The 27,580-nt window shown below is 34.6% G+C and overlaps 1 protein-coding gene across 2 annotated transcripts in view; it reads right to left on the bottom strand.

Annotated features, from left to right (window-relative positions):
- NALCN (sodium leak channel, non-selective) overlaps nt 1–27,580 on the bottom strand; it is a 416,515-nt gene that overhangs the window by 224,192 nt on the left and 164,743 nt on the right. For both annotated transcript variants that reach the window (XM_037142536.2, XM_053670341.1), the window contains exon 12: nt 9,283–9,450. In XM_037142536.2, the coding sequence (XP_036998431.2) occupies nt 9,283–9,450 (168 nt within the window). The remainder of the gene's footprint in view (nt 1–9,282; nt 9,451–27,580) is intronic.

Raw genomic sequence — 27,580 nt, 5'->3', positions numbered from 1 at the left:
CAATGAATGGGTTAAGAATGAAGTCAAGGAAGACATCAAAAAGTTTCTGGAAACAAATGAAAATGAACACATGACGGTCTAAAACCAATGGGAGGGAGGGAGGCCTACCGAAAAAGATAGAAACATTCCAAATAAACCAACCAATGCTACATCTACAGAAACTGGAGGAACAATGACAAATGAAGCCCAGAGCAAGTAGAAGGAAGGAAATAATCAAGATCAGAGCAGAAATGAATGACAGAGACTAAAAGAACAAGTCAAAGAATCAATAAATCTAGGAGCTGGTTCTTTGAAAAGATAAATAAATTGACAAGCCTTTAACCAAACTAAAAAAAGAGAAAGGATCCAAATAAATAAAATGAGAAACAAAAGGGAAACAGATTACAACTGATGCCACAGAAATACAAAGAATTGTAAGAAATTGCTATGAACAACTGTATGCCAAGAAATTTGAAAACCTGGATGAAATTGACACATTTATAGAAAAGTATAATCTTCCAAAACTGAATGAAGAAGCAGAAAGCCTGAACAAACCAGTAACAAACAATGAATTTGAAGCAGTAATCAAAAAACTCCTGTCACACGAAAGCCCTGGACCAGATGGTCTCACAGGCAATTTTTCCAAAGCATTTCATGAAGAACTAACCCTGATCCTTCTGACTATTCCAAAAAATCCAAGAAGAGGGAAGATTCCCAAACTCTTAGGCCAGTATCATCCTAATATCAAAATCAGATAAAGATAAAACAAAGAAAGTTCAGGCCAACATTGTTGATGAACACAGACACTAAAATCCTCAACAAAATATGGACAAACTGCATCCAGTAATACATCAAAAAGATCATACACCATAATCAAGTGGGATTCATTCCAGGTATACAAGGATGGTACAATATTCACAAAATAAATGTAATACATCACATAAACCAAAAGAAAGACAAAAATCACATGATCATATTGATAGATTCAGAAAAAGCATTTGATAAGGTACAGCACCAAATTATGATAAAAACACTCAGCAAAATGGAAATAGAAGGAGTATACCTCAATGTAATAAAGACCATGTATGAAAAAGCTATAGCAAACATTATACTCAATGGGCCAAAATAAATACTTTCCCATTAAGGTCAGGAACAAGACAAAGGTGTACACCTTTACCACTTCTATTCAACATAGTATTAGAAGTCCCAGCCACAGCAAACAGACAAGAAAAAAAAACAAAACAAAGCATCCAAATTAGAAAGCATGAAGGAAAACTGTTATTGTTTACAGATGATGTGATAATGTATGTAGAAAATCCTGTACAATTGTCAAAAAAACTGCTTGATCTAATAAGTGAATTTGGCAAAGCAATGGGATAAAAATTAAATGATCACAAATCAAGGGCATTTTTATATATAAACAATGAAATATCCAAAACAGAAAATAGAAAAAGAATCCCATTTGCTATAGAAACAAAAAAAATAAAGTACCTTGAAATAACTCTCGCCAAAGAGATAAAAGACTTATACTCAGAAAACTACACAACACTGAAGAAATAAATTAAGGAAGACACAAATAAATGGAAGTATATGCCATGTTCATTGATTGGAAGAATTAACATACTACAGAATGTCCATACCACCGAAAGCAACTTATAGGTTCAATGCAAACTCTATTGAAATACCAATGACATATTTCACAGATATGGAACAAATATTTCAACAATTTATATGGAACAATAAATGACCCTGAATAGCTGCCGCAATTTTGAGAAAGAAGAACAAAGTGGGAGGGATCACAATACCTGATATCAAAGTGTGTTATAAGGCCACTGTAATCAAAACAGCCTGGTACTGGCATAAAAACAGACACATAGATCAATGGAACATAATAGAGAACCCAGAAATAAACCCCTGTCTCTATGGTCAATTAAAATTTGACAAAGGGGGAAGAAACATAAAATGGAGTAAAAATAGCCTCTTCAACAACAAATGGCATTGGGACATCTGGAGAACTCCATGCAAAAAAAAAAAAAAAAAAGAAAAGAAAATGAACCACCAACTGACATCAAGCACAAAAATAAATTTAAGGTAGATAAAAAACTTAAATATAAGTTGCAATGCCCTAATGTTACAAAACAGAGCCAAGGGGTGGGTACGATATACTATTACTGAAAGGGCCCCCCCAACTAGGTTCACTATGCCCTCCACCAAAGGAAAGACATCTGTCAATGCCAGAGATTTGTGAAAAGGAAAGGAAATGTTCATTTAAAGCTACACTGACTTAAAGTAGTGACCCAATGCCTTCATTAAAATATTAAAGTCTTTTAGGGTACCCACAGACACACACTGTCCTTCCTTCTCCCTCTTCTTTAACCTGGAGTATAGTATCTCAGGAAAAGAAGTGGAAGTTCCGGGATTCAGGCTCCTGGCACCTTTGGCTGTGTTACCACCAGGATCTCCAGTTAATCCAAAGCCATGTTGCACCTCCTCATGGCTCACCAGCAAGAGTCCTTTCACACCTTTTCTTCCAGGCAAAGTCTCTCCTGCTTCCTAATCCACATAGCAAAAGGGAGCACCCCAAAGCCAGAGGGTCCCGACTCTGCCAAAGCCATGAGGTCCTCTCTCCCCAAAGCTGCATGCACCTGGGTTTAAATCCTGGAGCCAGTCTTCCTCTGCAGCACCATTTCCGACTCCTTCTACAATAAGTTACACCTGCCAGCATTTATGTACTCTTCCAGGTTTACTGGGCTGCCTTTGTAAGTCTGGGCAGGTGTGGCCCCATGGCGTGGAGCCAATCATCTCTAAGCTCTCAAACAGGTGCCATAGCCAAGGGGCGTTGCCTCCCAGTTGCATCTTGGGCTAAAGTCACTTCCATCCCCCTTGCTCAAAGCATGGCCACAACTATTTAACATATCTATGAAACTAGTTAAAGGATATAGATATGTTAAATGACCATGACAGAGTTTAGCTGCAAAGCTGTTGCTATGCAAAACAGCTCTCAATGGCCCTGCTCCAGGTGTCTTTTCCCCCAACTCACACCTGTGGGAAGGGTGAGGCCATCCTATATATTTTTCTAATATTTCCTGGACACCTTGAGTTCTGGACCCCATTCCCAAATCCCTACTTGGGGCACCCCTCTTGGCTGCACCCTATTACAATAAAAGTTTTAGAGGAGGGCATAGGTGGGAAAATATTAGACATTCCATGAAGCAATATTTTCACTGATATGTCCCCTAGAGCGAGGGGCATAAAGGAAAGAATAAACAAATGGGACTTCATCAAAATAAAAAGCTCTGCACGACTAAAGAATACCTCAGCAAAATGAAAAGGGAACCAACTGTATGGAAAAATATATTTGCCAATGATATCTTGGACAAGGGTTTGATCTCCAAAATATAAAAAGAACTCATACACGTCCACTCCAGGAAGACAAACAACCAGATTAGAAAATAGGCAAAGGACTTGAACAGACAGTACTCCAAGGAGGACATAGAGAGGGCCCAGCACATGTGAAAATATGCTCAGTATCACTAGCCAACAGAGAGATGCAAATTAAAACTACAAGGAGATACCACTTCACGCCTGTCAGAATGACCATCATAAGCAAATCAACAAACAATAAGTGCTGGAGAGGTTGTGGAGAAAAGGAAACGCTAGTGCACTCTTGTTGGGAATGCAGACTGGTGTAGCCACTATGGAAAACAGTCAGGAATTTCCTCAGAAAACTGAAAATGGAGCTGCCTTTTGACCCAGAAATTCCAGTGCTGGGATTGTACCCTAAGAACTCTGAAACACGAATCCAAAAGAACCTATGCATCCCAATGTTCATAGCAGCACAATGTACAATAGCCAAGTGCTGGAAGCAACCTAGGTGCCCATCAGCAAATGAGTGGATCAAAAACCTATGGTACATTTATATGATGGGCTACTATTCAGCAGAAAGAAAGAACTCCTACCCTTTGCAACTGCATGGTGGATCTGGAGAGCATTATGCTAAGTGAAATAAGCCAGGCAGTGAAAGACAAACACCATATAATCTCACCTACAAGTGGAACCTAATCAACAAAACAAACAAGCAATCAAAATATAACCAGACATTGAAACAAAGAACAAACTTAGCATAACCAGAGAGGATGTGGAGAAGGATAATGGGAAAAAAAGGAAAGGATCATCGAGGAACATGAAGGACACATGGACAAAGCCAAAGGGAGTAGGAATAAGGGTGGGAGGTTGTGGTGGATTGGACTGGGGCTATTTTGGTGGGGAAATGGAGACAAGTACTTGAAAAACAATAAAAAATAAATTAGAATATAATTAAAAGTTGAAGTATAAAATATGGGAAAATATCATTTTTATCTAGTCTAAGATATTGTACATTTTTAATGTACCTCTGACAAAAAATGTTGCCAATTAAAGTGTAACAGACTAATGACTATAAGACCAATCACAAATTTAGAGAGATTAAAATAAGAAAATTATTGCGCTGGCATAAATAAATTATGGTAAGTAGGTTGATTGTTGAAGATGATTTGATATTAATAAAAGCTTAAGTAGTCTGTTAAGTCTTCATCAGAGAAGAATGATTAAGTTTATTTAAAATATAGTGAAAATCAGGAAATGATTTAAAAGCCTAGATTTTAATGTTTACACAAGCAAAACAAAATGTACTTAGACTTCCAATTCTAGTGTCACTAGCTTCCTATTCTTCCTGATTTTCTTCTGACAAATCATTAGTACTCTACTCTTAGTCCATGGACCATATCTCCATGATCCAGACCAAGCCAGAATATTCACAATTACTTATTACTTGAGTCATCAGAATATTTGTTGTACCCATTAGAGATGTTCTCTTTTTCCATTCACAACTGGCATGACTGTAAGAACCCCACAAGCTTCAAGCCTGTAGGAGCCATCTTTGCTCTTGCATGGAGAGATTCAGCTCACAGAAGAAAAGTGAGCAAACAATAGAATGAATCCCCAGTAATACCATTTTAGCCTCTGAATATTGCCACATCCAAAGCTACATTTAGGCCCTAAACTTTGAGTTAACAGAAAATATTGATGCTAACCTTACTATTTCTATTATCTGCAGAACACAAATGGTATGGTTTACAGCCACATGTCTGAAAACAGACAAAGTTTTAAAGAAGTTGAGAAAATTTGTATTTCCTTCATGCTAATGTAAAATCCTTAATACAATACTTAGAGGAAAAATTGTAAGAAATTATGTTTAAATTAAGCATTATATCATATGTATGATTGTTACCAGTTTTCCTGCTATAATACTTAATATATATTTCCAAATCAGAACATATTACACTCAGATTATTTTCCAAATAACAAGCAGTTTTTATATATAAACTATTAAAATATTAATATTCATATTAATACTAAGAATAATCTGGAAAGATTTCATGTTTATCAGATTTGCTTATTCTCAGACATACACGATCAGTATCTAATTGTTACACTAAATATATGCAAGTTTGCAGAAACACTTTAATTGATTATAGCTCAAATTTAGTACTCTGTTTTTAGTACTCTGTGTTTTCTCCACTTGTGTTTAAGTCATATTTAAAAGATTTCCTATGTAATTTTGAGTCCTATCCTAAATTCTAATAAAAACAACCTACGCACATCTGTGCAATTTTGATAAATTAATATTTTATAAGCTGGAAGAAACAGAGCTTAACACAACCCCTACACTGGTGATTTGGTCAGCAATTTCAAAGGATTAATCGTGCATTCCAGGAAAGGCAATAATCCCTATAATTATGCCTTTTCATTTATTTGGGAAAAAGTATGATTTTTTACTCTTCCTACCCAATATTTTGATTTTGCATTCCTACTAATATGAAATAAGGTAAAACACACTTTCAAAGATATCCTCTGTAGGAACATTTTGTGATTATTCGCAAAGTACATTTTCCTAGTTATATTTCTAAGTCTCTCTTAGAGACCACTTAATTGATTATAAGTAAGATATATAGAAATTGTGTGGTTAAGAATATGAGCTATGAAATTAAACTTGTTGTGGATGAATATGTACTATTTGCTACTTATTTGGCCTTGGGCAAGTTATTAAATCTCTTGAGACTGCAGTTTCAATGTACCCTAACTTACGGAATTATGAGAAACAAATAAAACACTACTTTCGGCACAGTGACTGGAACATAGTAAATACAAAATAAATACCAGCCAGTAATCATCCTGGTATGTCAAAACCACAGCATTTTTAAAGACTTTATTAATTTCCATAGGACAATACTACCCTGTGTTCATCCCAGCCTAGTCACACTTGCCTTTGTGTTATTCCTTGAACAAGTCTTGACTTCAGGACAGGTGCCATGTGGTTCTCTCTATATGGAATGCTTCCTCCAATAGCCTCTCAAGGCTGGCTTCTTACTTCTTTCAGACTTTGCTCAAATGTCACCTTTTCAGAGAGAGCCTCCATGACAACTTATCTAAAATAACAGTCCATCTCAAAACTGCTATCATTTTTACCTGCTTGTTCCTTCTTTACTCTATTTCTGGTATTCATAGCCTACCTTTTTTTGTGTACTTGTTTGTGAACTGTCTGTCCCCTAAAATTTAAGCTTACTGAGGTAAGGAACTTCACTGCCTTGTTTACCTTTCTACCCTCAGTATGTATCTGGAACAGTTCCTGGCACACACTAGGTGCTCAGTTAATATCATTTAAATAAATAAATTAATAATATGGATAATTAGTCTCAGAGATACTGATATTTTAAAGAGAGCCACTTTGTATAAAACTGTTACCTCCATTTAAACATAAAAAACGTGAAACTTACTAAGATAAAATTTGCTATCCACATAATGAAGAAAGGTTTATTGAAATGAGAAGTGTCAGGGCCAACAAGGCAGATGAAAGTGGACCCCTAAGGAGCCAATCTCTTCAGTACAATGGGTTCTTCATATGTGAATCTGCAAAAATCCTGTGATACCTAAGCTTCTTAAGAGATTTGTTTTTTAGCCACAAAATAACTGAGAAAGTTTTTAATCATTTCATTAGAATAGTGTACTCATGACATGTATAGAAAGATACAAATGAAAATCACTTGACTATTAATATAAACTAACATTAATTATAATCCAGAATTACAGACACAAGTAAAATTGCAAATTTCACTGATTGCATATTGCATGATGAAATTTGTATCTAGATAAAATTATTATAATCAAGAATACAAATTCTAGATATTTTGTAAAAACAGACTAGTAGAAAAACACTAGAGATAATGACTATTAATAATTTGTAATAATTTGGTTATTTCCAGCCATTTCAGATGTTATTAATTTTATATTGGCTTAAATTTTAATAAAATAATCATTTCTCTAAATTATTGCAAATTCATCAAGGTTATTAATGTTATGGTCAAATGTGCATATAATTTAGTAAGCTAATCTACAAATGTTTACCATTTAAACAGTTCCCATTTTCTCTCTCATAAAGAATTTCAATTTTGATTTATAACTTTTAACTAAAAATTATCTGTGATAAACTATAAGAATTTTTAAATCCTGAATATATTTTATTCTATATCCTTGTTGAAATAGGCATCAATATTTTTAAAATTTAGCTGATTTGATAACTTTATATTAGACTATCTTGTAGTGTTGACTATCAGGAATGTTTTCTATCATTATCTACAGTAGTTCTCTTATGTACACACTAAATGTTCAGGTTGATTTTGTGAATCTAGAAAGCAATGCCCAAGAGCCTATAATGCCTGAGTGTTTGGGAAGCACATTTTGTATCATTTTATTTTGTTTATTTATTTTAATCCTTACCTGAAGATATATTTATTGATTTTTAGAGAGAGAGGAACGGGGGAGAGAGAGAAAAAGAGAAGCATTGATGTGAGATAGAAACATCAATAGGTTGTCTCCCATAAGCACCCCAACTGAGGACTGAATCCACAACCTAGGTATTTGCCCTAACTGGGAATCAAACCTGAAACTTTTGGTGTATGGAACAACATTCCAACCAACTGAGACACTGGCCAGGGCTATATCAAGAGTTTTAAACATGTGTCTATTTCTTGCCCCAGACATCTCACTTAAGATAACAAAGCCGAAGGGTACAACCCAACAAAGGTCAAGGGATTTATGTCTAAAGATGTTGACAGTACTAAAAGTTTGAACCATAATATTTCTCTATGATTTTAATATCGTTGGCTGTTATTATTAGAAGCTTAGCCTTTTGCGTTAGAGGGTATTTGTTTTTCATTTTTGTGAATGATATTTTTATGTCACTTTCTCAGGTATCTGAAATATTGAGTTTCAAGTTGTGATATAGCATCTTGAGTTAATACTGCCTTGAAAACTGCAGCTTAGGTACTACCAATAAATAAAACCAATGAAGTTGGATGCATTTTCTCTTTTCTAAGGAGTTGTAATCTTATTTCTTTGAATTACTTATTTAAGATTTCACTGCTACTTTGTTCTCCAACAGTTTTTTAAATATATATTAAGAAAATAATATACACTATGATATTTATGTGATAAATTACATAAATGACCATTTTTAGTCATAAAAAGACTATTATTTGAGATTTTAAAAATTAGGATGTTACATAGCTATATTTTATCATTTTGAACAAGTATTCAGAACAATGAGTACATTGGTATTATTCAACAATTACAAAAGACATAATTAGTGTAATAATTACTTTCATTTACTGATAATTATATGTATTTTAAGATATCACATGTGGAAAATTAAATATTCAATTATTATAAACAAATAATTAAGGGTACATTATTTAATATTATAAAGAAAATATAGACATTTATAAATATTAAGGTATGACTAATACAATCTTTTGAGGTAAGTATTATTTCTTATTTTAATCATTAGTCAGGGTTGAGCAAACATAGTAGACTTATTGAGAAGGGTGATCTACACTTGGAATTAAATGATTACTTCTTACCCTTTAAAGTGTGTCAACATCTTATATAGTTTAAAATTTTATATATGCATAGATGTATAATACCATTGTATATATAAAATATGTATATTTTCATATCGTGCTAATTTATTAACTGTATTTAAAACCTCTCGATTCATTATTGTGAATTTTCAGGAATCTAATAAACAGTGTTACAATTTATAACACACTATTTTAGGTATTTAAGACATCCTAGACCTATCTTACATTTGTATTTAGTAGTTATATACAATGGTTATATATAAATATACATAGTTGTTATAATGTTACTAGCATTTTCCCTGGAATTAAAAACATTCCGAAGACAAATAGGCATCATTTGTATTACCTGAAAGTATGTGAATTGAGAATGATAAAGATCTGGATATACATGAAGAGTAGTTCCGATCACAAGTAGTAGCTCAAATTTGTGGAGAGATGAGCTAATATATCCAGTAAATCCCAAACACCATATCTTTAGAAGGGCTTCCAAATCAAAAAGTACAGTAAAAGCCACCTAGAAGAACAAAGAGTGAAAATTAAATCTAAAACTATTTTATTCCAAAATGTTTCATATATTTGTCAGTGCAGGAATTTCAGCTACTACCATATTAAATGAGGAGGCCACAATAATCTAGAAAGACATTTCATTAGTTTGAAACACACCAACTACAACATAGCAGACCAAATATATCTTATCAGAAAACTTGTTAAAATGTTAAAAGTTTGCAAGTGGCATTATGTCTTCACTGTCCAGTATTTGATAATGTGTTGGCCAAAATGTTCATTTGATTCTAGTAGCACTTAGTTGTCTTTAACTTCATTAAAAAATAATTGTGTTAGATTGTATTGTGTGTGACAGCTGTCATATCAGCATACATTAAAAAATTCAAAATCAGTGAATTTTTGTGTAGCTTTTTTAATATTGAAGAACAGAGAAAATAAGCAACATTTTTGGCATATTATGCTTTACTGTTTCAAGAAAGGTAAAAACTCAACTGAAATGCAAAAAGAAAAAAAAGATTTGTGCTGTGTATGGAGAAGGTGCTGTGACTGATCTAAAATCTCAAAAGTGGTTTGCAAAATTTCATGCTGAAGATTTCTTGCTGGATGATGCTCCATGGTTGGGTAGAACAGTTGAAGTTAATAATGATCAAATAGATATATAACTGAGAGCAAGTGATGTTATACCACCTGAGAGATAGAACACAGACTCAAAATATACAAATTAATAATGTTATTGGTGAAAATAAATGTGTCTTTTATTTTATGGAAAAGACCAAATGGACTTTTTGGCCAATCCATTTAAAAGTCGTCGCCATTGATAGAATTATTGTATACAAAAAAAGGTATAGTTTTGTATAATTTGTTTATTATAAAGGTAGTTTCTATATGCATATGGTATATTATAAAACAACTTACATATTAGTAAGCATAATTAAACTAAAATGTTTAAATATTATTTATGTTTTGGAGAGGGGAGGGAATTTAAAGGGAAAAAAGGGGAGGGATTTGGAGGAACAAGTATGAAGGACACAAGGACAAGAACTAAGGGGGATGGAAATCGGAGGGAGGTGGGGAGCACAGGGCGGGTTGGGCTGGGATGGGAGAAATAGACAGAAAACTGTACTTGAAAAATAAGTAAATAAAATAAAAAAAATGTATTTAAAAGAGCAAAAACATATTATTTATGTTTTGGGCCACATAAATAAATGAAGATATATGGATTCTATATAATACAATATATGTCCTAATTATTAGTCAATAAAAATTAATGATTATATTACTATCACATTAATTCTATGAATTTATTATAAACACCAATATTTAAAATATACATATAAATACAACATGTATTATATCTTTACTTGTCCTATAGGTAAGAAACTCATTTTTAAAGAAGTTTGCTGGTGGGGGAAAAAGGCAGAAAACTGTACTTGAACAATTATTTGAATAAAAATAAAAAAAGACCAAAAAAGAAGTTTGCAACTAGAATTAAAATGTACAATACCATATTAACTTCTAATTAAACAGCACAAGATGGAATGTTGGGATTAGTCATAACATGTCCCTCTGAGGAGAAGCCAGATGATTCATTGGAAGAAAGGAATAAAGAAAGCTTATTTTTCTTTTTCTAGGCTACAATAGATTATGAAAAGGGGTTTTCTTTCACTTGCATTTGAAAAATGTAGAGAAAAAAGGAATTAATAATAACATTTTTGGAATAAAACACTAAAATCACTGCAGATGATTAATTTAGCTATCAGGAAGAAATTAACATTACTTTTCAATCTGCCACTTCCATAGACTCAAGTTGGTTCTCAATTTAAATAGGCATATCTCTTTAAAAAAAGTAAAACAGTAATACATTTTATCTGTGAAATAATTCTAAATACAAAGTGTTAACAAAATACCTTGCCTACCCTTATCAGGTGATTGACATGAACCACTTTGTGTACTTCCTCTCAAACCTCTCCTAACTCATCCAAACATATACTGTACAATCACATAAAACAAATTGCATTTTACATGCCACAATGCAACTTGCCTTTCTCACTCGATAACAATCCTAGACATCCCCTGCCCCACCCTTGGGATATCAGGTATGGGTCCTAATTATTCTTTTTATCAGGTGCATAATTTCCCATGTTTACTTAATTCAACATTCTCCCTAATGACTCATTGAAGAATGGGACCTCCTGAATATGAATCATCAGCAAAAATGGTTAAGAATTTTGCTGCTTTAAAAACAAGACTACATTAAACAATCCTTATGCAATATCCATACTTATTGGGCTTTCATACCTATAAAGGGAGCTGGGGCAAAGGACAGGTTTGTGGAGCTTTAAATTTTGAAAAGTATTATTAAAGTACATTCAGAATGTTATAGTAATCATTTGCCTTCCAGCAAGGTAAGAAAGTGCTTCTTGTCCTAAATCTGTACATCACCAGATATAATCAAACTAAATCAAGATTTGACTTATCTGTTCATATGTGTCTTGATCATTGAGATTTTTAAAGCAATTTTTCTATTCATAGCTTTCCCAGTTTTCTATTGTGAAGTTTTGTCTTTAATAAAACAAATAATTATTGGTGTTGTTGATATTAAGAATAGTAATCTTTGTCTGCTATATGAACTGCAAATATTTTAAAAAAGATTTTATTCATTTATAGACAGAAGGGGAGGGAGGGAGAAAGAGAGGGAGAGAAACATCAATATGTGGTTGCCTCTCATGTGCCCCCAACTGGGGAGAGATCCAGCAACCCAGGCATGTGACCTGACTTGAAATTGAACCGGGGGCCTTTTGGTTCACAAGCTTGCCCTCAATCCACTGAGCCACATCAGCCAGGACCTAGAACTGCAAATATTTTTCTCTGATCAATAGTTTGATTTTTAACTTCAGTGGTATTCACCCTATAAGCACTTTAAATCACCTGTTCACAAAATTCTACCATTATGATTTCTTTCTTTACCTTTTACATACAAAATAGGTCTTTAGAAAGATTAACATCAAGTCTTCATATCAAGGATCACGCTATGCCTTTGCACTTATTTGGACTATATATTTGATTAAAAAAATTTCCCATAAAGATGTTATTGTTCATGTGAAATTTATTTCTGTCAATTTAATATTCCAGTCAATAATATAAATGCATTTTGCTTTTAGAATTTTTATTTATTCTTAGCATTCTACCTAGTTAGTTGCAGAGAAAAGCTATATATTTATTTATATTGCTTTTTTTTCTAACAACCTCATTAGATTCTTCTATTAATTTTTTATAAGGTCTCCTGAATTTTATTAAAAATATATATTTCATTTGCAAATGAAGATAAGATTATTTTCAAGTTTGATTTTGGAGATAATTGGATTAATATATCAGCTACCATGATACAGCCGTATAGTAATATACTAAATAATGAAGTGGGAATAAGAGGAATTCACATTCCTTATTTTCAATGAAAGTTTTTTTTAGCATTCATACATAATGGTTGCAGTGAACATTGATTATTAATTTTTTCTATGTCTCAGGGCTTTGCTTCTCTTCCAACTGTACTTAGAGAATTTTAGCTTTCAACTTGTTGAAGTAGTGAAATATATCACGAGTCCTTGATGTTGACCATTTGTATATTCCTGAAATAAACCCTAAATGGTAATGGTAATGTGTTGAATTTTATTGGATAATATTTTCTTCATACTTTTTGTAGCTGTAGTACATGAAATTAGTCTATAATTTTACTTACTCTATCATATCAAGTTTTCATTAAACTTATGCTAGTTTTATTATACTTATAGAGTTCTCCATTGTATGATCTGTAATTATTTAAATAAAATGAGAAATATCTCATCTTTGAAAGTAGGTAAAACCCAACAGGAAAACCAAATGGGTCCATTTCCTTTTGTAATGGTGGATTAAAGCTTTCCCATGTTTTTCTCATTAGGGTTCAAAACTCATCTATCAACTTGGTAGTTTATACTTTGCCAAGAAATTATTAGTTTTTTCTAGATTTTCAAGACCTGTTTTAGTATACATTTTTCCAGAAAGGACCGATTCTGTTGGGGTGCATGGTTATCTTACAAATTTGGTAATCCTTTCAATCAATTTTGTGGCTTATGTTTCTCAAACCCTGAAAGTAATGTGACTTGGACCTCCAATCTTGTGTCAGGGCAGGATTGTGCTTACACATTTTCAGTAGAGCTTACTATTTTCCTACTCATCTGGAGCCCAGGCCAAGAGAGACATTTTCCTTATCACTTCCTTCTTTCACTGAGATACAAACCATTATGCATTCTAATGTTACTGGAGAGTCTGTTCTGACACTTCACTGTACCTAGCCTCTTCTTCAGGCCTGAAATTCCAAGTTCTAGGTAACAAGGATATGTGAATGCCCTCAGGGTATCCACTGGCTTTGGTGATCATTGGGAATTCTACACTTATATCATAATTTTTGGCCTTGAGAATATTCCTTAATTTCTAGGACCTTCTGCAAAGTATTTTAAATTGTTTAATATTTAGGTATTATTTTTAGTTGTTTCATACTGAGATGATTTTCAGGCACCATTTGGGGCCACCTTCTATGTTTTTTCTGTGAAAAATATACTATTTGATTTTGTGTTTAAACATAATCAAATTTCCATGTCTTTTGATAGGAAAAGTCAACCTGCCCATATTTAATATACCAAACTAATAATTGGTCTTATGTTTCTTGTTTATTGTATGTATGACATTCTTATTTCATCTTTGAATTTTTTCTTGCCTTTTTTGGCTTGGTCAAATTGTTGTTGATTTCTAGTCCTCCTTCTTAATGTGGACATTCTATTCTGCTTTTCTAATCCTCCAGTTTATTCAATCGATCATAAATCTACCTATACTTTTTACTATTGCATCAAATTTGAATTATTGTAAGCTCCTCTCCTATACAAATTTACTTATTTCCCATCCTTCACACCCCATCTAATTTACTATTTTATAGTACATCTACCACCTTGCTTGCCATCAATACCGCACCCCTTCTTGAATCCTGCTTTCTGAGATCCCACACAAATTTAATTACAGTTTCTTGAATTCCTGAATTTTTTCAAAGATGCTTACTTAACAATTTTATCATCTTCCATTTAGATCCAATATCCACTACTTTTCTTTCATCTTCTCTTACCTAGTCCTACGGATTGCCATGAACTTATTATTAGCATACTTTTGAGTAGTTTCCTCAAAGAAAACACCAAGGTTGGAATATTCTCTTAATCTTTTCCTATCTAAAATGCATTTTTAACACTGACATGAATATAACACCAACTTGAAAATATAGGTATATGTGTATATATACATATACAAATATATACATATAATAAATAGTCTGGAAAAAGTCCAGCCATTTTAATATAACAAGAGCAGTTTGCACAAGATCAATGTAACTTGGCAGCCAAGGAAAGTGGAGTAGAATGTGTAAGAGTGAACAATGATGACTTCACTGTACTAGTCAATGGGGGATGTAAATGCTGTGGAGTGAGCATGTACTCTGTGGCCATCACATTCAAAATGCAATGACTCTGCATCAAATTTTGTGCTAAGCTTGAATATTCCTCTGCAGAAACTATTCAAATGATTCAGAAGGCCACAACTATGGGCAAATGGTGATTGGCAGCTTTATCACAACAACACGCCCACTCATATTTCACCTCCTGTGCAGAGGTTTTGGCAAAACATCAAATCACTCAGGTGACTCAGCCCTGCTACAGATCAGATTTGGTGCCCTGCAACTTCTGGCTTTTCCCAAAACTAAAATCACCTTTGAAAGGGAAGAGATTTCAGACTATTGATGAGGTTCAGAAAAATATGACAGCTGCTGGTGACTGTGAGAACTATATGAGGTCCCATGGTGCCTACTTTGAAGGGGATTGAGGCATCATTGTCCTATGTTCAATGTTTCTTGTATCTTCTTCAATATATGTCTCTATTTTTTCATATTAAATGGCTGGATACCTTCTGGACAGACAATATGTATATGCATACTGCCTTCTACTTTCCAATATTTTAGATGAGTCATCTAGTGAGCAATCTATTGAACTTGGCTTTGCTGGTTATTTAAGCCTGTTTAGAAGCTTCTAAATAATTTTCTTTATGCTTGCAACAGAAGAAGGTCTCTAGGATTTGCTTAGAAATACATCTTTTTTCATTTAGTCTCCTTAAGATTTAGTGAGCCTTTATAATCTGAGATTTATAGATTAAAGTTCTCTTGTTTATTACTATTTTTCTTCTTCCTATTTCCCTTTTCCTTCTTATTCACCTCCAGGTAGCTAGCCTCTTATGATTTATACTCTTTCTTTGAGTTATTTTTTACACTTAATCTCCCATATTAATAATTATCTCTCAACAATGACCATAACTTTTTAATTCATTTTCTGAAAAGTTTAACCAAAATTTCAGAAAGTTTGTTTTGTGCCATAATTACCTATCCTCCAGACAAAACAAAACAAACAAACAAAAAAACCCCTGCTATCTCTTCTATTAATTCCACTCAACTGGGAAATTAGTACCAAATATTCACCTTGGATTTCTGAATCTTAGTCTCAGTTTCTGAGTCCCTTTGGATAAAAATAATTTTTTGTTGCTTGCTCATGACTGTATATTATTTTGTTTTTTATGAACTCTTGAGCAAATAAGAAGTAGCAGGGAGAACTGTAACTTTTCTTGTAAATGACCTGAAAACTCATAGCCCCTTTACTGGGCTAAGAAAGAAGTTACTCTGAATCAGGGTTCCTCACTAGCTGGTGGATTCCATTCCCAACATTTCACCTGGAGGTAATTCAGCTTCCAGGGAGGAAGTCAGTCCCTCCCTGGACTAAAAGCAACCAGTGGGCAGTTATGACTTTTTCCCCCAGGGGATTAAAAGCTTTCTGTACCTGAGCAGCAACTTTGGGGGACCAGAGGACCCAAATATTTGCCACAACTCCTTACAAAAGTCAATTTCTCTGCAGATGTGGCTTCTTAGTCCAAGCCCTGCAACAATATGAGGAAGCCCTCTAGACATCTTGGGGGATCTCTAGAGAAACTGAAACAGATAAGTCCATCCTGAAGGTGCTCATATAGCCTGACCTGGCTATCAAATTAGTAGAGGGAGAAGTGATGGGCACCCATTTATCCATTTATCCCTGCATGTAATTTTTCAGACTTTCATTCCAGTGGAAGGAATGTAATTCATACAATGTGGCCTTTTTTTTTTTTTAAGTAGGGAATGACAGTTGACACTCAGACAATATGGGGGTTAGCAGTGCTTACCTCCACATAGCTGAAAATCTGTGTATAACTTTTAAAAAATATATTTTATTGATTATGCTATTACAGTTGTCCCATTTCCCCTGCTTCACCCCCCTCCACCCTATATACCCTCTCCCACCCATATTCCCCCTTTAGTTCATGTCCATGTGCCATACTTATAAGTTCTTTAGCTTCTACATTTATCATACTATTCTTACCCTCCCCCTGTCTATTTTCTATCTACCACCCATGCTACTTATTCTCTGTACCTTTTCCCTCTCTCTCCTCCTCCCACTTCCCTGTTGGTAACCCTCCATGTGATCTCCATTTCTGTGGTCCTGTTCCTATTCTAGTTGTTTGTTTAGTCGGTTTTTGTTTTTGTTTTAGGTGTGGTTGTTAATAATTGTGAGTTTGCTGTCATTTTACTGTACGTGTTTTTTATCATATTTTTCTTAGATAACAATGTCCATTTAACATTTCATATAATAAGGGCTTGGTGATGATGAACTCCTTTAACTTAACCTTATCCGAGAAGCACTTTATCTGCCCTTCCATTCTAAATGAAAGCTTTGCTGGATAGAGCAATCTTGGATGTAGGTCCTTGCCTTTCATGACTTGGAATACTTCTTTCCAGCCCCTTCTTGCCTGTAAGGTCTCTTTTGAGAACTCAGCTGACAGTCTGATGGAAACTCCTTTGTAGGTAACTGTCTCCTTATCTCTTGCTGCTTCTCCCTACACTTCGGATGTTGGAACATTTAAAGATGTCCTGGAGGTTCCTAAGCAAGAACCTCTCCTCATTTTTTTGAATTCTTGTTTTGTCATTCCTTTCTGTTTGTTTCTTTCTTCCTTCTGGTCCACTCTGTTGATTTGAGTCCCAGTTTCCTTCCCATCACTATTGGTTCCCTATACATTTTTCTTTATTTCATTTAGTGTAGTCTTCATTTTTTCATCTAATTTGTGACCAAATTCAACCAATTCTGTGAGCATCCTGATCAACAGTGCTTTGAACTGTGCATGTGATAGGTTGGTTATCTCTTTGTTGCTTAGTTGTATTTTTTTCTGGAGATTTCATCTGTTCTTTTGTTTGGGCAATTTTTTGATGCACCTGTTATGTAGTGAGGGGCAGAGCCTTACATATTCACCTGGGCAGGGCAACCCAGTCACTGGGATGTGATGTTGTATGTGGGACAGGGGTCCTAGAGGGAACAGTGCCTCTTGCTCCACTCTCTGCCAGCTTTCAGTCATTTCTGGGGTTACCCACATGCAAATTGGGCCCTTCTGATGCTGATTCCCAGGTGGATGGGTTTGTGTACATTCTAGGACCCTAGGAGAAATGTGTACATTTCTCCAATGAACTGTCCTGTGAGGCTGGGAGTTTCTCCTGGCACCTCAACTCCCACAGGTGTTTCCAATGAATATTTTGAGGCTTTATTTCTCTGCACTGGGTTCCTGGTTGTACAGTGTGTCTTGCCCCCCAGTTTCATCTGATTTATCTACATGTGAATGTGGGACTACTTGGTCCGCCAGCCACCTTATGCAACAGCACCCCTTAGAATCCACCACTTTGCCAGGTCCACCTACTGCTGCCCTGCATGCCTAGGGTCTGCCAGCCACAGCATTTTGCATTTTTTTTTTTTGCCATGACCCCGCTTCCCCCGGCAGCTGACTTCATCCCTCCTACTGGTCTGGATAAATGTGCCTGTCTACTTTAACTCCTTGGTTGTCGGACTTCCATACAGTTCAATTTTCTGTCAGTACTGGTTGTTTTTTGCTTCTAAATTTTTGTTGTTCTTATTTTGGTTGTGGAAGGAGGCACAATGTGTCTACCTATGCCTCCATCTTGGCCAGAAGTCTTATCAAATCAAATCTTCTCCCACAAGATCACCTACTGTCCTGCTCCTTATTCTTCACTCTCATCCATGTCAGATTCCTTTCAGGAAAAACTTCAAATTGCAAGTATTTCAATTTCAGATGATCACTTCCTTCCCTTTGTCAAAGGCTGAGCTGAATGTGATAGTATAAGCAAGAGGCTACACCAGAGAAAGCATTGGGTGCATTATTGTCCCATTTTTTCCTGTGTATAACTTTTAAATCCCTCAAAATTTAAGCTGCCCCCTAGTATCCATGGGGAATTGATTCTTAAGACCTCCATAAATACCAAAATAGGCAAATAGTCAAGTTCCTTATATAAAATGACATAGAACCATTCATATAGTTGGCCCTCCATGTCTACAGACTCCCAACTATAGACAAAAACTATATAAGTATTAACTGAAAAAAATGTGTGTGTGAGTGGACCTACACAGTTCAAACCCATATTGCTCAAGGCTAAACTGTACTTACTAATACGTGTCTGAAATATATCTGAATAGATTGTTCAATTAAAATACAAATATAATTAATTACTTTACTAACTTTATATTTGTTACCAATAAGACATATGGAATGAAATGTTTAAAATAATCTTAATTCATAATAAAATATGCAGCTGGATCCATGTGCATTATTATTTGCTTAGTAGAAAAAATATATACTTTCAAAGACACTAAAAGGCATTAAAACTGATTTAGGAAACTATTATGTGATTAATATATAATACCTGCATTCCCACTCATTTTCCTTCTAGAATTCCTTATTCCAATTCTTTTGGGATCAATCTCGCTTTGAACATAATTTGTTAATTGCTACGAGCTAACACTTTAGTGTTCTCAAAAACAGTATTTTTTCTTTTGAAAATTTTTTTATAGTTGTCTCCATTTCCCCGCCACCACTTCCCCCTCCCCTCCCACCCTCGACCCTTGGCTTTGTCCATGTGTTCTTCATACATGTTCCTTAATGATCCTTCCCCTTCTTTTCTCTGTTATCCCCCTCACTCCTTCCCTCTGGTTACTGTCAGTTTGCTCTTTATTTCAATGTCTTTGGTTATATGAAAAACTATTAATTAAACTGATCAAATTTTATGAAGAAATATAGGATGGGCAAAAGTAGGATTATAGTTGTGAATACACAAAACAGAATTTATTCTTGTATTATTACTTATTAATTATTATGTTATTTATTTGTGTTACAACTACAGACCTACTTTGTCCACCCCTGTGTTATACATAAAATATTTCTAACTTACTTTTAACTATGGGTTATTCTTTTGTAGGAATTAGTAGAGAAAATTAAATTACCTTAAGTGATCATCTGTTTTAGTGTAGATCAGAGGATGTAGCATACATATGGTTTCAATTCAGAGAAATGTAGAAGTTTGGAAGAATTAGAGTAGAGGCATTGAGGGGGCAGTTATGGTAACCACTTCTCAATAGGCAGCTCCAGCCTGTGTCAGTGGACTCAACCTTGACAGTGAGGAACTTGTCAGGGCTGTGCTGCTGGGCAGATAAATGGGAGAAAGCTATCGAGTTGTTTGTAGAACCTAATACCTAGAAGGATGCCCCATAAGCATCACCTGAGCATATGTCCAATTTCAGGGCTTTCTGTTAATCCCAAGCTGTCAGCAGTGTAACCTGTGAGAGGGTGGATTCCGCCTGTCACTCTTAGCATGGGAGTGTGCCATTGCCTTGTCTGCTTTACTCTGCAGGCCCACACTGGGAGAGCTGCACTTGGGACCTTTCTTCTGTCCTATACCCTTACAATACATTACCTATCTGTGAGTGCTTACAATTGTAACTAACCTTTTTAAGAGTGAGGCAAAATTTGTGAGAGCATAATAAGCCTTCATAAATATTTTTGTCACGTTACTTATAAAAACTTGAAAACATACATTCAAAAGCATAACCTTCTTTCTTTTTTCCTAACTCAGTGTTTTTCAACTTTTTTTAATCACCTACTTTCAAGGACTACTTTTAGATATTTTGTTCCTAATGACCACACCATATGGAATTTTAATACCATAGATATGTGGTATATCTGCTTATGCATTCCACATATCTACCCCTGCTTTATATAGAGAAAGAGTAAGATATTTTATGCCTCTTCAAGAACCAATTTCTACCCTCATAGAAGTGTGTTCACCCCCTGTTGAGAATGCATACTCTACAGGTATATAAGGTTTGATGTCACCATAGCAAAATTCACTATGATGTCATCATAGTGGAACATACTCTTGAGTTTTTTAAGCATCACATTTTATTATTTCTTTTCCAAATTTTCATTTTATAATAACACATATGCTATTTAATATATCACTATTAACCCTATTGTCAAGAAAATGATTAATAATGAAATGCAATTTTAAAATTAAAGGTTATTGTTTTAAGACAAAGTAATATATTTGTTCTCAAAATAGCACATAACTGAAAATGCAAGATACTAGTTTAAAACGCTGGTTTTCTAAAAGCACATGCAATTGTGTTTGTGAAGCTAGGAGGTGAAACAACAAAATGATCGCCTAATTTATGAAGCTAAGAAGAAAGATAAAACAGAAAATGACATGCTCAGTATAAATAGACCAATGAAAATTTTTCTGTCCTTTTAATTCAATGAATAATGTATGAACATTTAGGTGACATTTAATGATATTGGGAGAGCTGGAAAGATATTTGAAATTAAGATTTCTGTTTGTTTTATTTAATAGAATATAAATTTAGAAAATGAATGCATATTTATCACAAGATACAGAACAAACTAAAGAAATATAGTACTGTTTTTTAAGAGATTCTAATAGAAGTTTCTTTACATCTTGTCTAGTGGACTTTATATCTATATAAAGAGCTAGCTTTTGAGATGGCTCACTGACTAGTCGAAAAGTCATTATGTCATTGTTTTTCATCTAACAAGATACTGCCCATATCCTTTAAAGACACACAAAATAGTTATTGTCAGAAGAGAAAACTTATTCAATTAAAGTATCCCAGAAAATGATAAATTAAACTTAACGGTAATATGAAAGACTGCTGCAATGATAAGATGAGTTGCTTTCTTAATTTGGTCATTCCTTGTGATTGATGAGCTGAAATATGGGGTATCAGATTTTGTTAGAACTAAAATAGATGGCTCTTTCATTTAATTTCTTTTTAAGTATTTTCTATTGCCTGCAAGGTTTCTTTTGAGAAATCAGCTGATAGCCTAATGGGTATTCCTTTGCAGGTAACTCTCTCTTTTCCTCTTGCTTCTTTTAGGATCCTCTCCTTATCTTTAATCTTGGGTAACTTAATGCTGATGTGCCCTGGTGTGTTCCTCTTTGGGTTCAATTTCTTTGGGACTCTCTGGGCTTTTTGTACTTCCTGGAAGTCTATTTCCTTCACCAGATTGAGGAAATTTTCCATCAATATTTGTTCAAATAAGTTTTCCATTTCTTGCTTTTTTTTCTCCTTCCGGCACCCCTATAATGTGTCTATTGGAATGTTTCAGGTTGTCCCAGAAGTTTATAAAACTGTCTATACTTTTTTGAATTCTTGTTTCTTCATTCTGTTGCAGTTGGATGTTCATTTTTTCCTTTTGTTCCAAATTGTTGCTTTGAGTCCTGGTTTCCTTCCCGTCACTGTTGGTTCCCTGAATATTTTGCTTTATTTCATTTTTGGTATCTTTCATTTGTTTTTTTCATTTTTTGACCAAGATCAATCAGATCTGTGAGCATTATGATTACCAGGGCTTTAAATTCTCCATCATATAGGTTGGCTATGTCCTCATTGTTTAGCTCTCTTTCTGAAACTTTGCTCTGTTCTTTCATTTGGGCCATATTTTGTTATATTGGCACAGCTGATAAGTTGTAAGGGGATAGGGCATTAGATATTTACCAGGGCAGGGCAAACCTCTTTGCTATGTTGAGGCACTGCCTGTGGGGGGCTGAGCCAGAGAGATAACAGTGCAGCTTGCCTGCTTGTTCCTAGACCACTTTCTTAGGGACTCTAGTGTGAGACTGGGAGTTTCTCCCTCCATAGCAACTGCTGTTATCAACTCTGAGTCTCAGTTTCCCCTTAAGTCAGCCCTTCCCACCCAGTACCCCCTCCACCTCACTGTAGCCAGTCTCGCCCCCAAGGTCCACCAACTCTCTGTGGGTCCACCGCCTAACTGGTCTGGTTGTTCTGATTGATTTTTTTCTTTAATTCCTTTATTATCTGAGTTCCATGCAGTTTGATTTTTTGGTACTTCTGGTTGTTTATTGATTTTAGATTGGTCATTATCTTCATTTTGGTTGTGTGAAGAAGCGAAGAGATTCTACCTACACCTCCATCTTGGCCAGAACTTAGTTCTTTAATTTAATTTCATTTAGCAAATATAAATTCAAATGTCTTCAGGGGACTAATAAATGACTTTTCTAGAAAAGATGACTTCTTACAAGATGGCAAAATGAGTCCATACTTTTCGAAAGTTGTTGTGCTCCAAACATGTGGCAATCATAACCAAAGAGTTAGGCAAACAGGAAATCACAGAGACATCCTGGAGTTTTAACCTAATCAAGGTAAACCTCTCTCTGGACTAGAAATATGGCAGAGACACACACTGTCTGAATTGCTTACTTCATTGATCTATCTCTTCCATTAATTTGTGAGTTTCTTAAAAAAGGAATTATGTTAACATTGTTAATCTTCTGTACATAACATTGTGCTGATAAATTTCTGTTAAGTGTACGTCTAGTCTATAGATATATTTGTATATTTTATATAACAAGAGAAAAGTACTGTACAAGTTTTATTATTAAGAAAATGAGAATATACATTTAAAATATAATTGTGTTCCTTATAAAATGTGATTTTATGTATATTGATAACATTGTACTATCTTAGGCCAAAATGAAAACTCTTACAAAAGAAAGTAAATCTTTACCTTTTTTGTTTTCTACACAGCCTAGAAAACAAAAGGAACTTTTTCTGTTTCTTAACTAACTTTAAATTCAGGTTAATTGATCCAAAGTAATAAAAGTCTCCAGCTTTACACAGAAGCTAAGCAACTTAATTTATGCTTCAAAGATGTTTTCTAGGCTTCAAGTTGACTCTTAATGGGTTGAATTGTAGGGGACCGGTTTGTCTTGGCCTGGCAAATGTGACTCAGCTCTGCATGGAAAACCTACAGATGCGAAGTGGTGGGCAGGAGCCAGACCCTCAAACCGAGTTTTCCCATGGCAATCAGGCCTAGAAAATGCATACAGATTGTTATGGCTTGCTCTTGCTAAAACTCCATCGCCCTGTTCTAAAACAACAAATGTGTATTGTCTATCTTCGAGGTAACTTCCAAAGCCTGTGTGAGCTCTCCCAAGGACAGAGCGAATGAGCTCATTGCCATCCCCCTTTGCATGTTATTTTTATTTCCTTGATTTTACCTAGAATGTAGACAATAATATTCTATGTGATAGATAATAAATCTTTTTCTGATATAAGACCCGAGGGAAACAATAAAAGCCTGTCTAGGCAGGGGTCAGGGCGCTCCCCTCTTGAGGGAGTGGCTGAGGCACCATAGGCGCTCTCCTCTTGAGAGAGTAGTTGTGCCTGTTCCCTTTTTCTCCACACAGGATTGTTGTTGCCTGTGCATTGATTCTTGCCGTCAGCCACAACCAGTGGACTCTGCTGGCCAGGGTCCACCACATTGAATGGCTTGCTTTGGACCTTCAAAATAATTTATTCCGGAATATGTGGAAACCCAAGAAATTATTTCTGTAAAAGCTCATGGTCTTTTGTGATCTATTTTAAAAATAAACTTTCCAGAATATTACATAACACTATTGCCTTAAGTACTGTAACAATATAGTCTATAAAATTGGTAGCTGCTATTGTTATTAGCATTACTATATTTGACTTTTAAAATGTTTGCCTGAGGATATATTTATTGATTATATAGAGAAAGGAAGCAGGGGTGGGGAGAGAGAGAGAATGAAAGAGAGAGAAAGACCTTGATGTGAGAGAGATAAACATTGATGTCTTTTGTATGTGTCCTAACTGGGAACTGAACCCACAACTTAGGTATGTACCCAGACCAGGAATTGAACCTGCAACCTTTTGGTGCATGGGACCATGCTCCAACCGAGTGAGCAAGGCTGGCCAGGGCCTTATACTTGTATTTGATTTTAACACATGAGGATATTAGCTGACCTGCTGTGTGCTTCTATAGCTTAAATCAAGATCAAGCTTACTGGTGAATTTTGTAAATAAGGTTTTACTGGGACATAGCCATTCTGAGACCAAGCTCACTTTTGCGTAACAGTGGAAGAGTTGAGTAGTTGGGACAGAGAGCATGTTGCCTAAAAAACCTAAAATGTGTTACTATCTGGCTTTTCAAGTAAAAGTTTGTTGACCCCTGGCTTAAACTCAAATCACCTTCATAAACTTTTTTAAAAAGAAACTATTTTATAAGAAAACTAAGTTCAATTAAAATGACTTATTCACACTTATTTGAAACACATAGTTTTTACTATTTCACAGCACAAGTTTCTGATAAAAAGAGAAATGATAATGTAATTTGAATAAAGACCAAATATGCTCTGGATAACTCAGATACTCAACATTAGTCAGCCAAAGTGGAACAAATTCTGAATGTCTTAATAGATCAAGAATGTAGTGATTTCTGTATAATTAAGTGAACTAAAATTGTACTACCTACTTTATTAAAATCCAATTCACTTCCAGTAGTTTAAGAAGGGAGCAACAATTAATAGACACATCCTATATGCTAGGTCCTGCTATACAATCTTATATCTCTGTTTTTTTTAAAATTAGAAAAAAATTCTAATATGATATGTAAGAATGACAAATAACAAGGATTTATAAACTATGACTGTACTCTATCAATGCACTTAAATAGTACCAGTGAACTCTACAATATTACATTGTTTAAATTTATTTGTCTTAGAGGGGGGGGGGATATCCGAGCTACACCAGCCAGGGCCATTGTTTAAAATTTTGGTGGAATTGTTTATAGCATCATCACAAATCAGCTAATACACATAAAACACATTAGAAAACAGACCAATTTTATATGTGAAAAATTAGATAAAATTTATCTAATTTTATCAGTGGATGGTATATTTATTTATTCTACAGGATTCATTTAGTAAGATGGTGACCCACCCTGGACTGAGTTAGAAAAAAAACTGTTAATGTAATCGCTAATATTTAGAACTCCCTCCAGAGCAGATACAAATTATTCCCTCTACAGAGACTGGAATAATCTCAATCATGTGTAGCCATTTTTGTTATTTATTCCCAGGTATTTTTGTCATTAGTCTGGTTTTAATCTCTGATCCTAATATTATCATATAATTAATTCTTCCTCACCTATCTTCCCACCTCATTCTACACAGAGCTTTTAACTAACCTTTGAGTGTCTTCTTCCATGTTAACCAATTTCTTCTACCTCTCAATCTCCAATCACAGAACTTGCTTCTTATGTCCTTGCCTCAACTCATTCTGTCTCTGACCTCTACTAATTTCTGTCACTGTCATGTGCCCCTGCCTATACTCCTTTCCCTAAGAACCGGCCTCACACTGAATGACTCCAGTATCATTGTGAAGATTCAGCTAACACCTTAGCTTGATAGCTCCTTGCTATTTTTGTCTTGAATCCATCATTTTGTTTAAGCTACTCACATTTATATAAAACCCTAGATTTTTTGTTTCCCAATAATTATTTTAAAATTCCAAATCCTGGATCCCAATCTATGATCAAAATCTTTCTTCTAGCTCTTTAATTCTAACACTTTAACTACACCTGTTCTTTGAGCACTTAAAGATCCCTTATATTTAATTTTTTTCTTTCATTCTTCTCTTATTTTTACTTTTTTTCATATCCAACCTAGACCACAGGGTCATCATTTCAAGTCCTTTGTCAGCCACCAAAATTCCTGATTCCTTGTCTATCAGCTCTACCAGCCTGGGGAAAAAAACCCCTCTAAAGCTTGATCAATCTAAATATTGCTTTCCTCCCCTTTATGCAAAGCCTAAGCAAAGTCATAGACCTGTTTAAATTGGCATTGGTGTATAGTATTGATATATAGTCTCAAAATTCAGGTGGATCTTCAACATTGCATTTGATGTATCTTTAATTAGCTTTTTTGCATTCTTCACAGTATCCACTTCCCTTCTCTCCTTTCTCCACAATCTTCCCACTTAATTGTCTCATCATCAGGCTGGATGCAGATCTTGCCTCCTACTCATAGGACAAATAGAAACTACTTGATGGGGATTTCTTCAACATCCAATTGCTGTGTTTGAAACTCACCTGCAAATATTACTATTGGTTTATATGTATTTCCCTCTATTTTAAATAACAATACAGTCTTTGTGTGCTGGTGTTGTAGTAAAACTACATCAGATGCTGAATTCCCTCTTTAGAAAGACATTGGTTAATAACATTATATAGGTTTTAAGCATACAGTTCTATAATACATCATCTGTATATTGCATTGTATGTTAACCACCCAAAGACAAGTCCCTCTGTCACCATATATTTGACCCCTTTACCTTTTTCTACTTCCCCCTAGTCCCATTTCCATCTAGTAAGCACAATATTATTGTCTGTGTCTATAAGTTTTTGTTTGTCTTGATTATTGCTTTCAGTTATATAACCCACATATAAGTGAAATCATGTTTCTTTTACTTTTTCCATCTGAGTTATTTTGCTTAATATGATATTCTTAAGATCCATCCATGTTACCACAAATGGGAGGATTTCATCTCTTATGGCTGAGTAGTGTATATATATATATATATATATATATATATATATATATATCATATTTTCTTTATCCAATCATATAATTTCTTCATGAGCCCTTTCACTGGTTCTCCACAGCAGAGAAAATGTGTTACTTACTGTCTATATTTCTTGCTAAACTGTACAATCCATATACCATGCAGCAACTAGGCAGCATCATACTACAAAGACTCTGATCCCCTGAAAGTTTGGTACAAATAATATTTTGTTATAGGAAACAAAGCCTCCATAAAGAGAAG

Source organism: Artibeus jamaicensis, unplaced genomic scaffold, assembly GCF_021234435.1.
Source record: "Artibeus jamaicensis isolate MK-2021 breed Jamaican fruit bat unplaced genomic scaffold, CSHL_Jam_final contig_559, whole genome shotgun sequence".
Classification (NCBI taxonomy): Eukaryota; Metazoa; Chordata; class Mammalia; order Chiroptera; family Phyllostomidae; genus Artibeus; species Artibeus jamaicensis.
The sequence above is the reverse complement of the archived record's forward strand: the minus strand, read 5'-3'. Positions and strand labels throughout refer to the sequence as shown.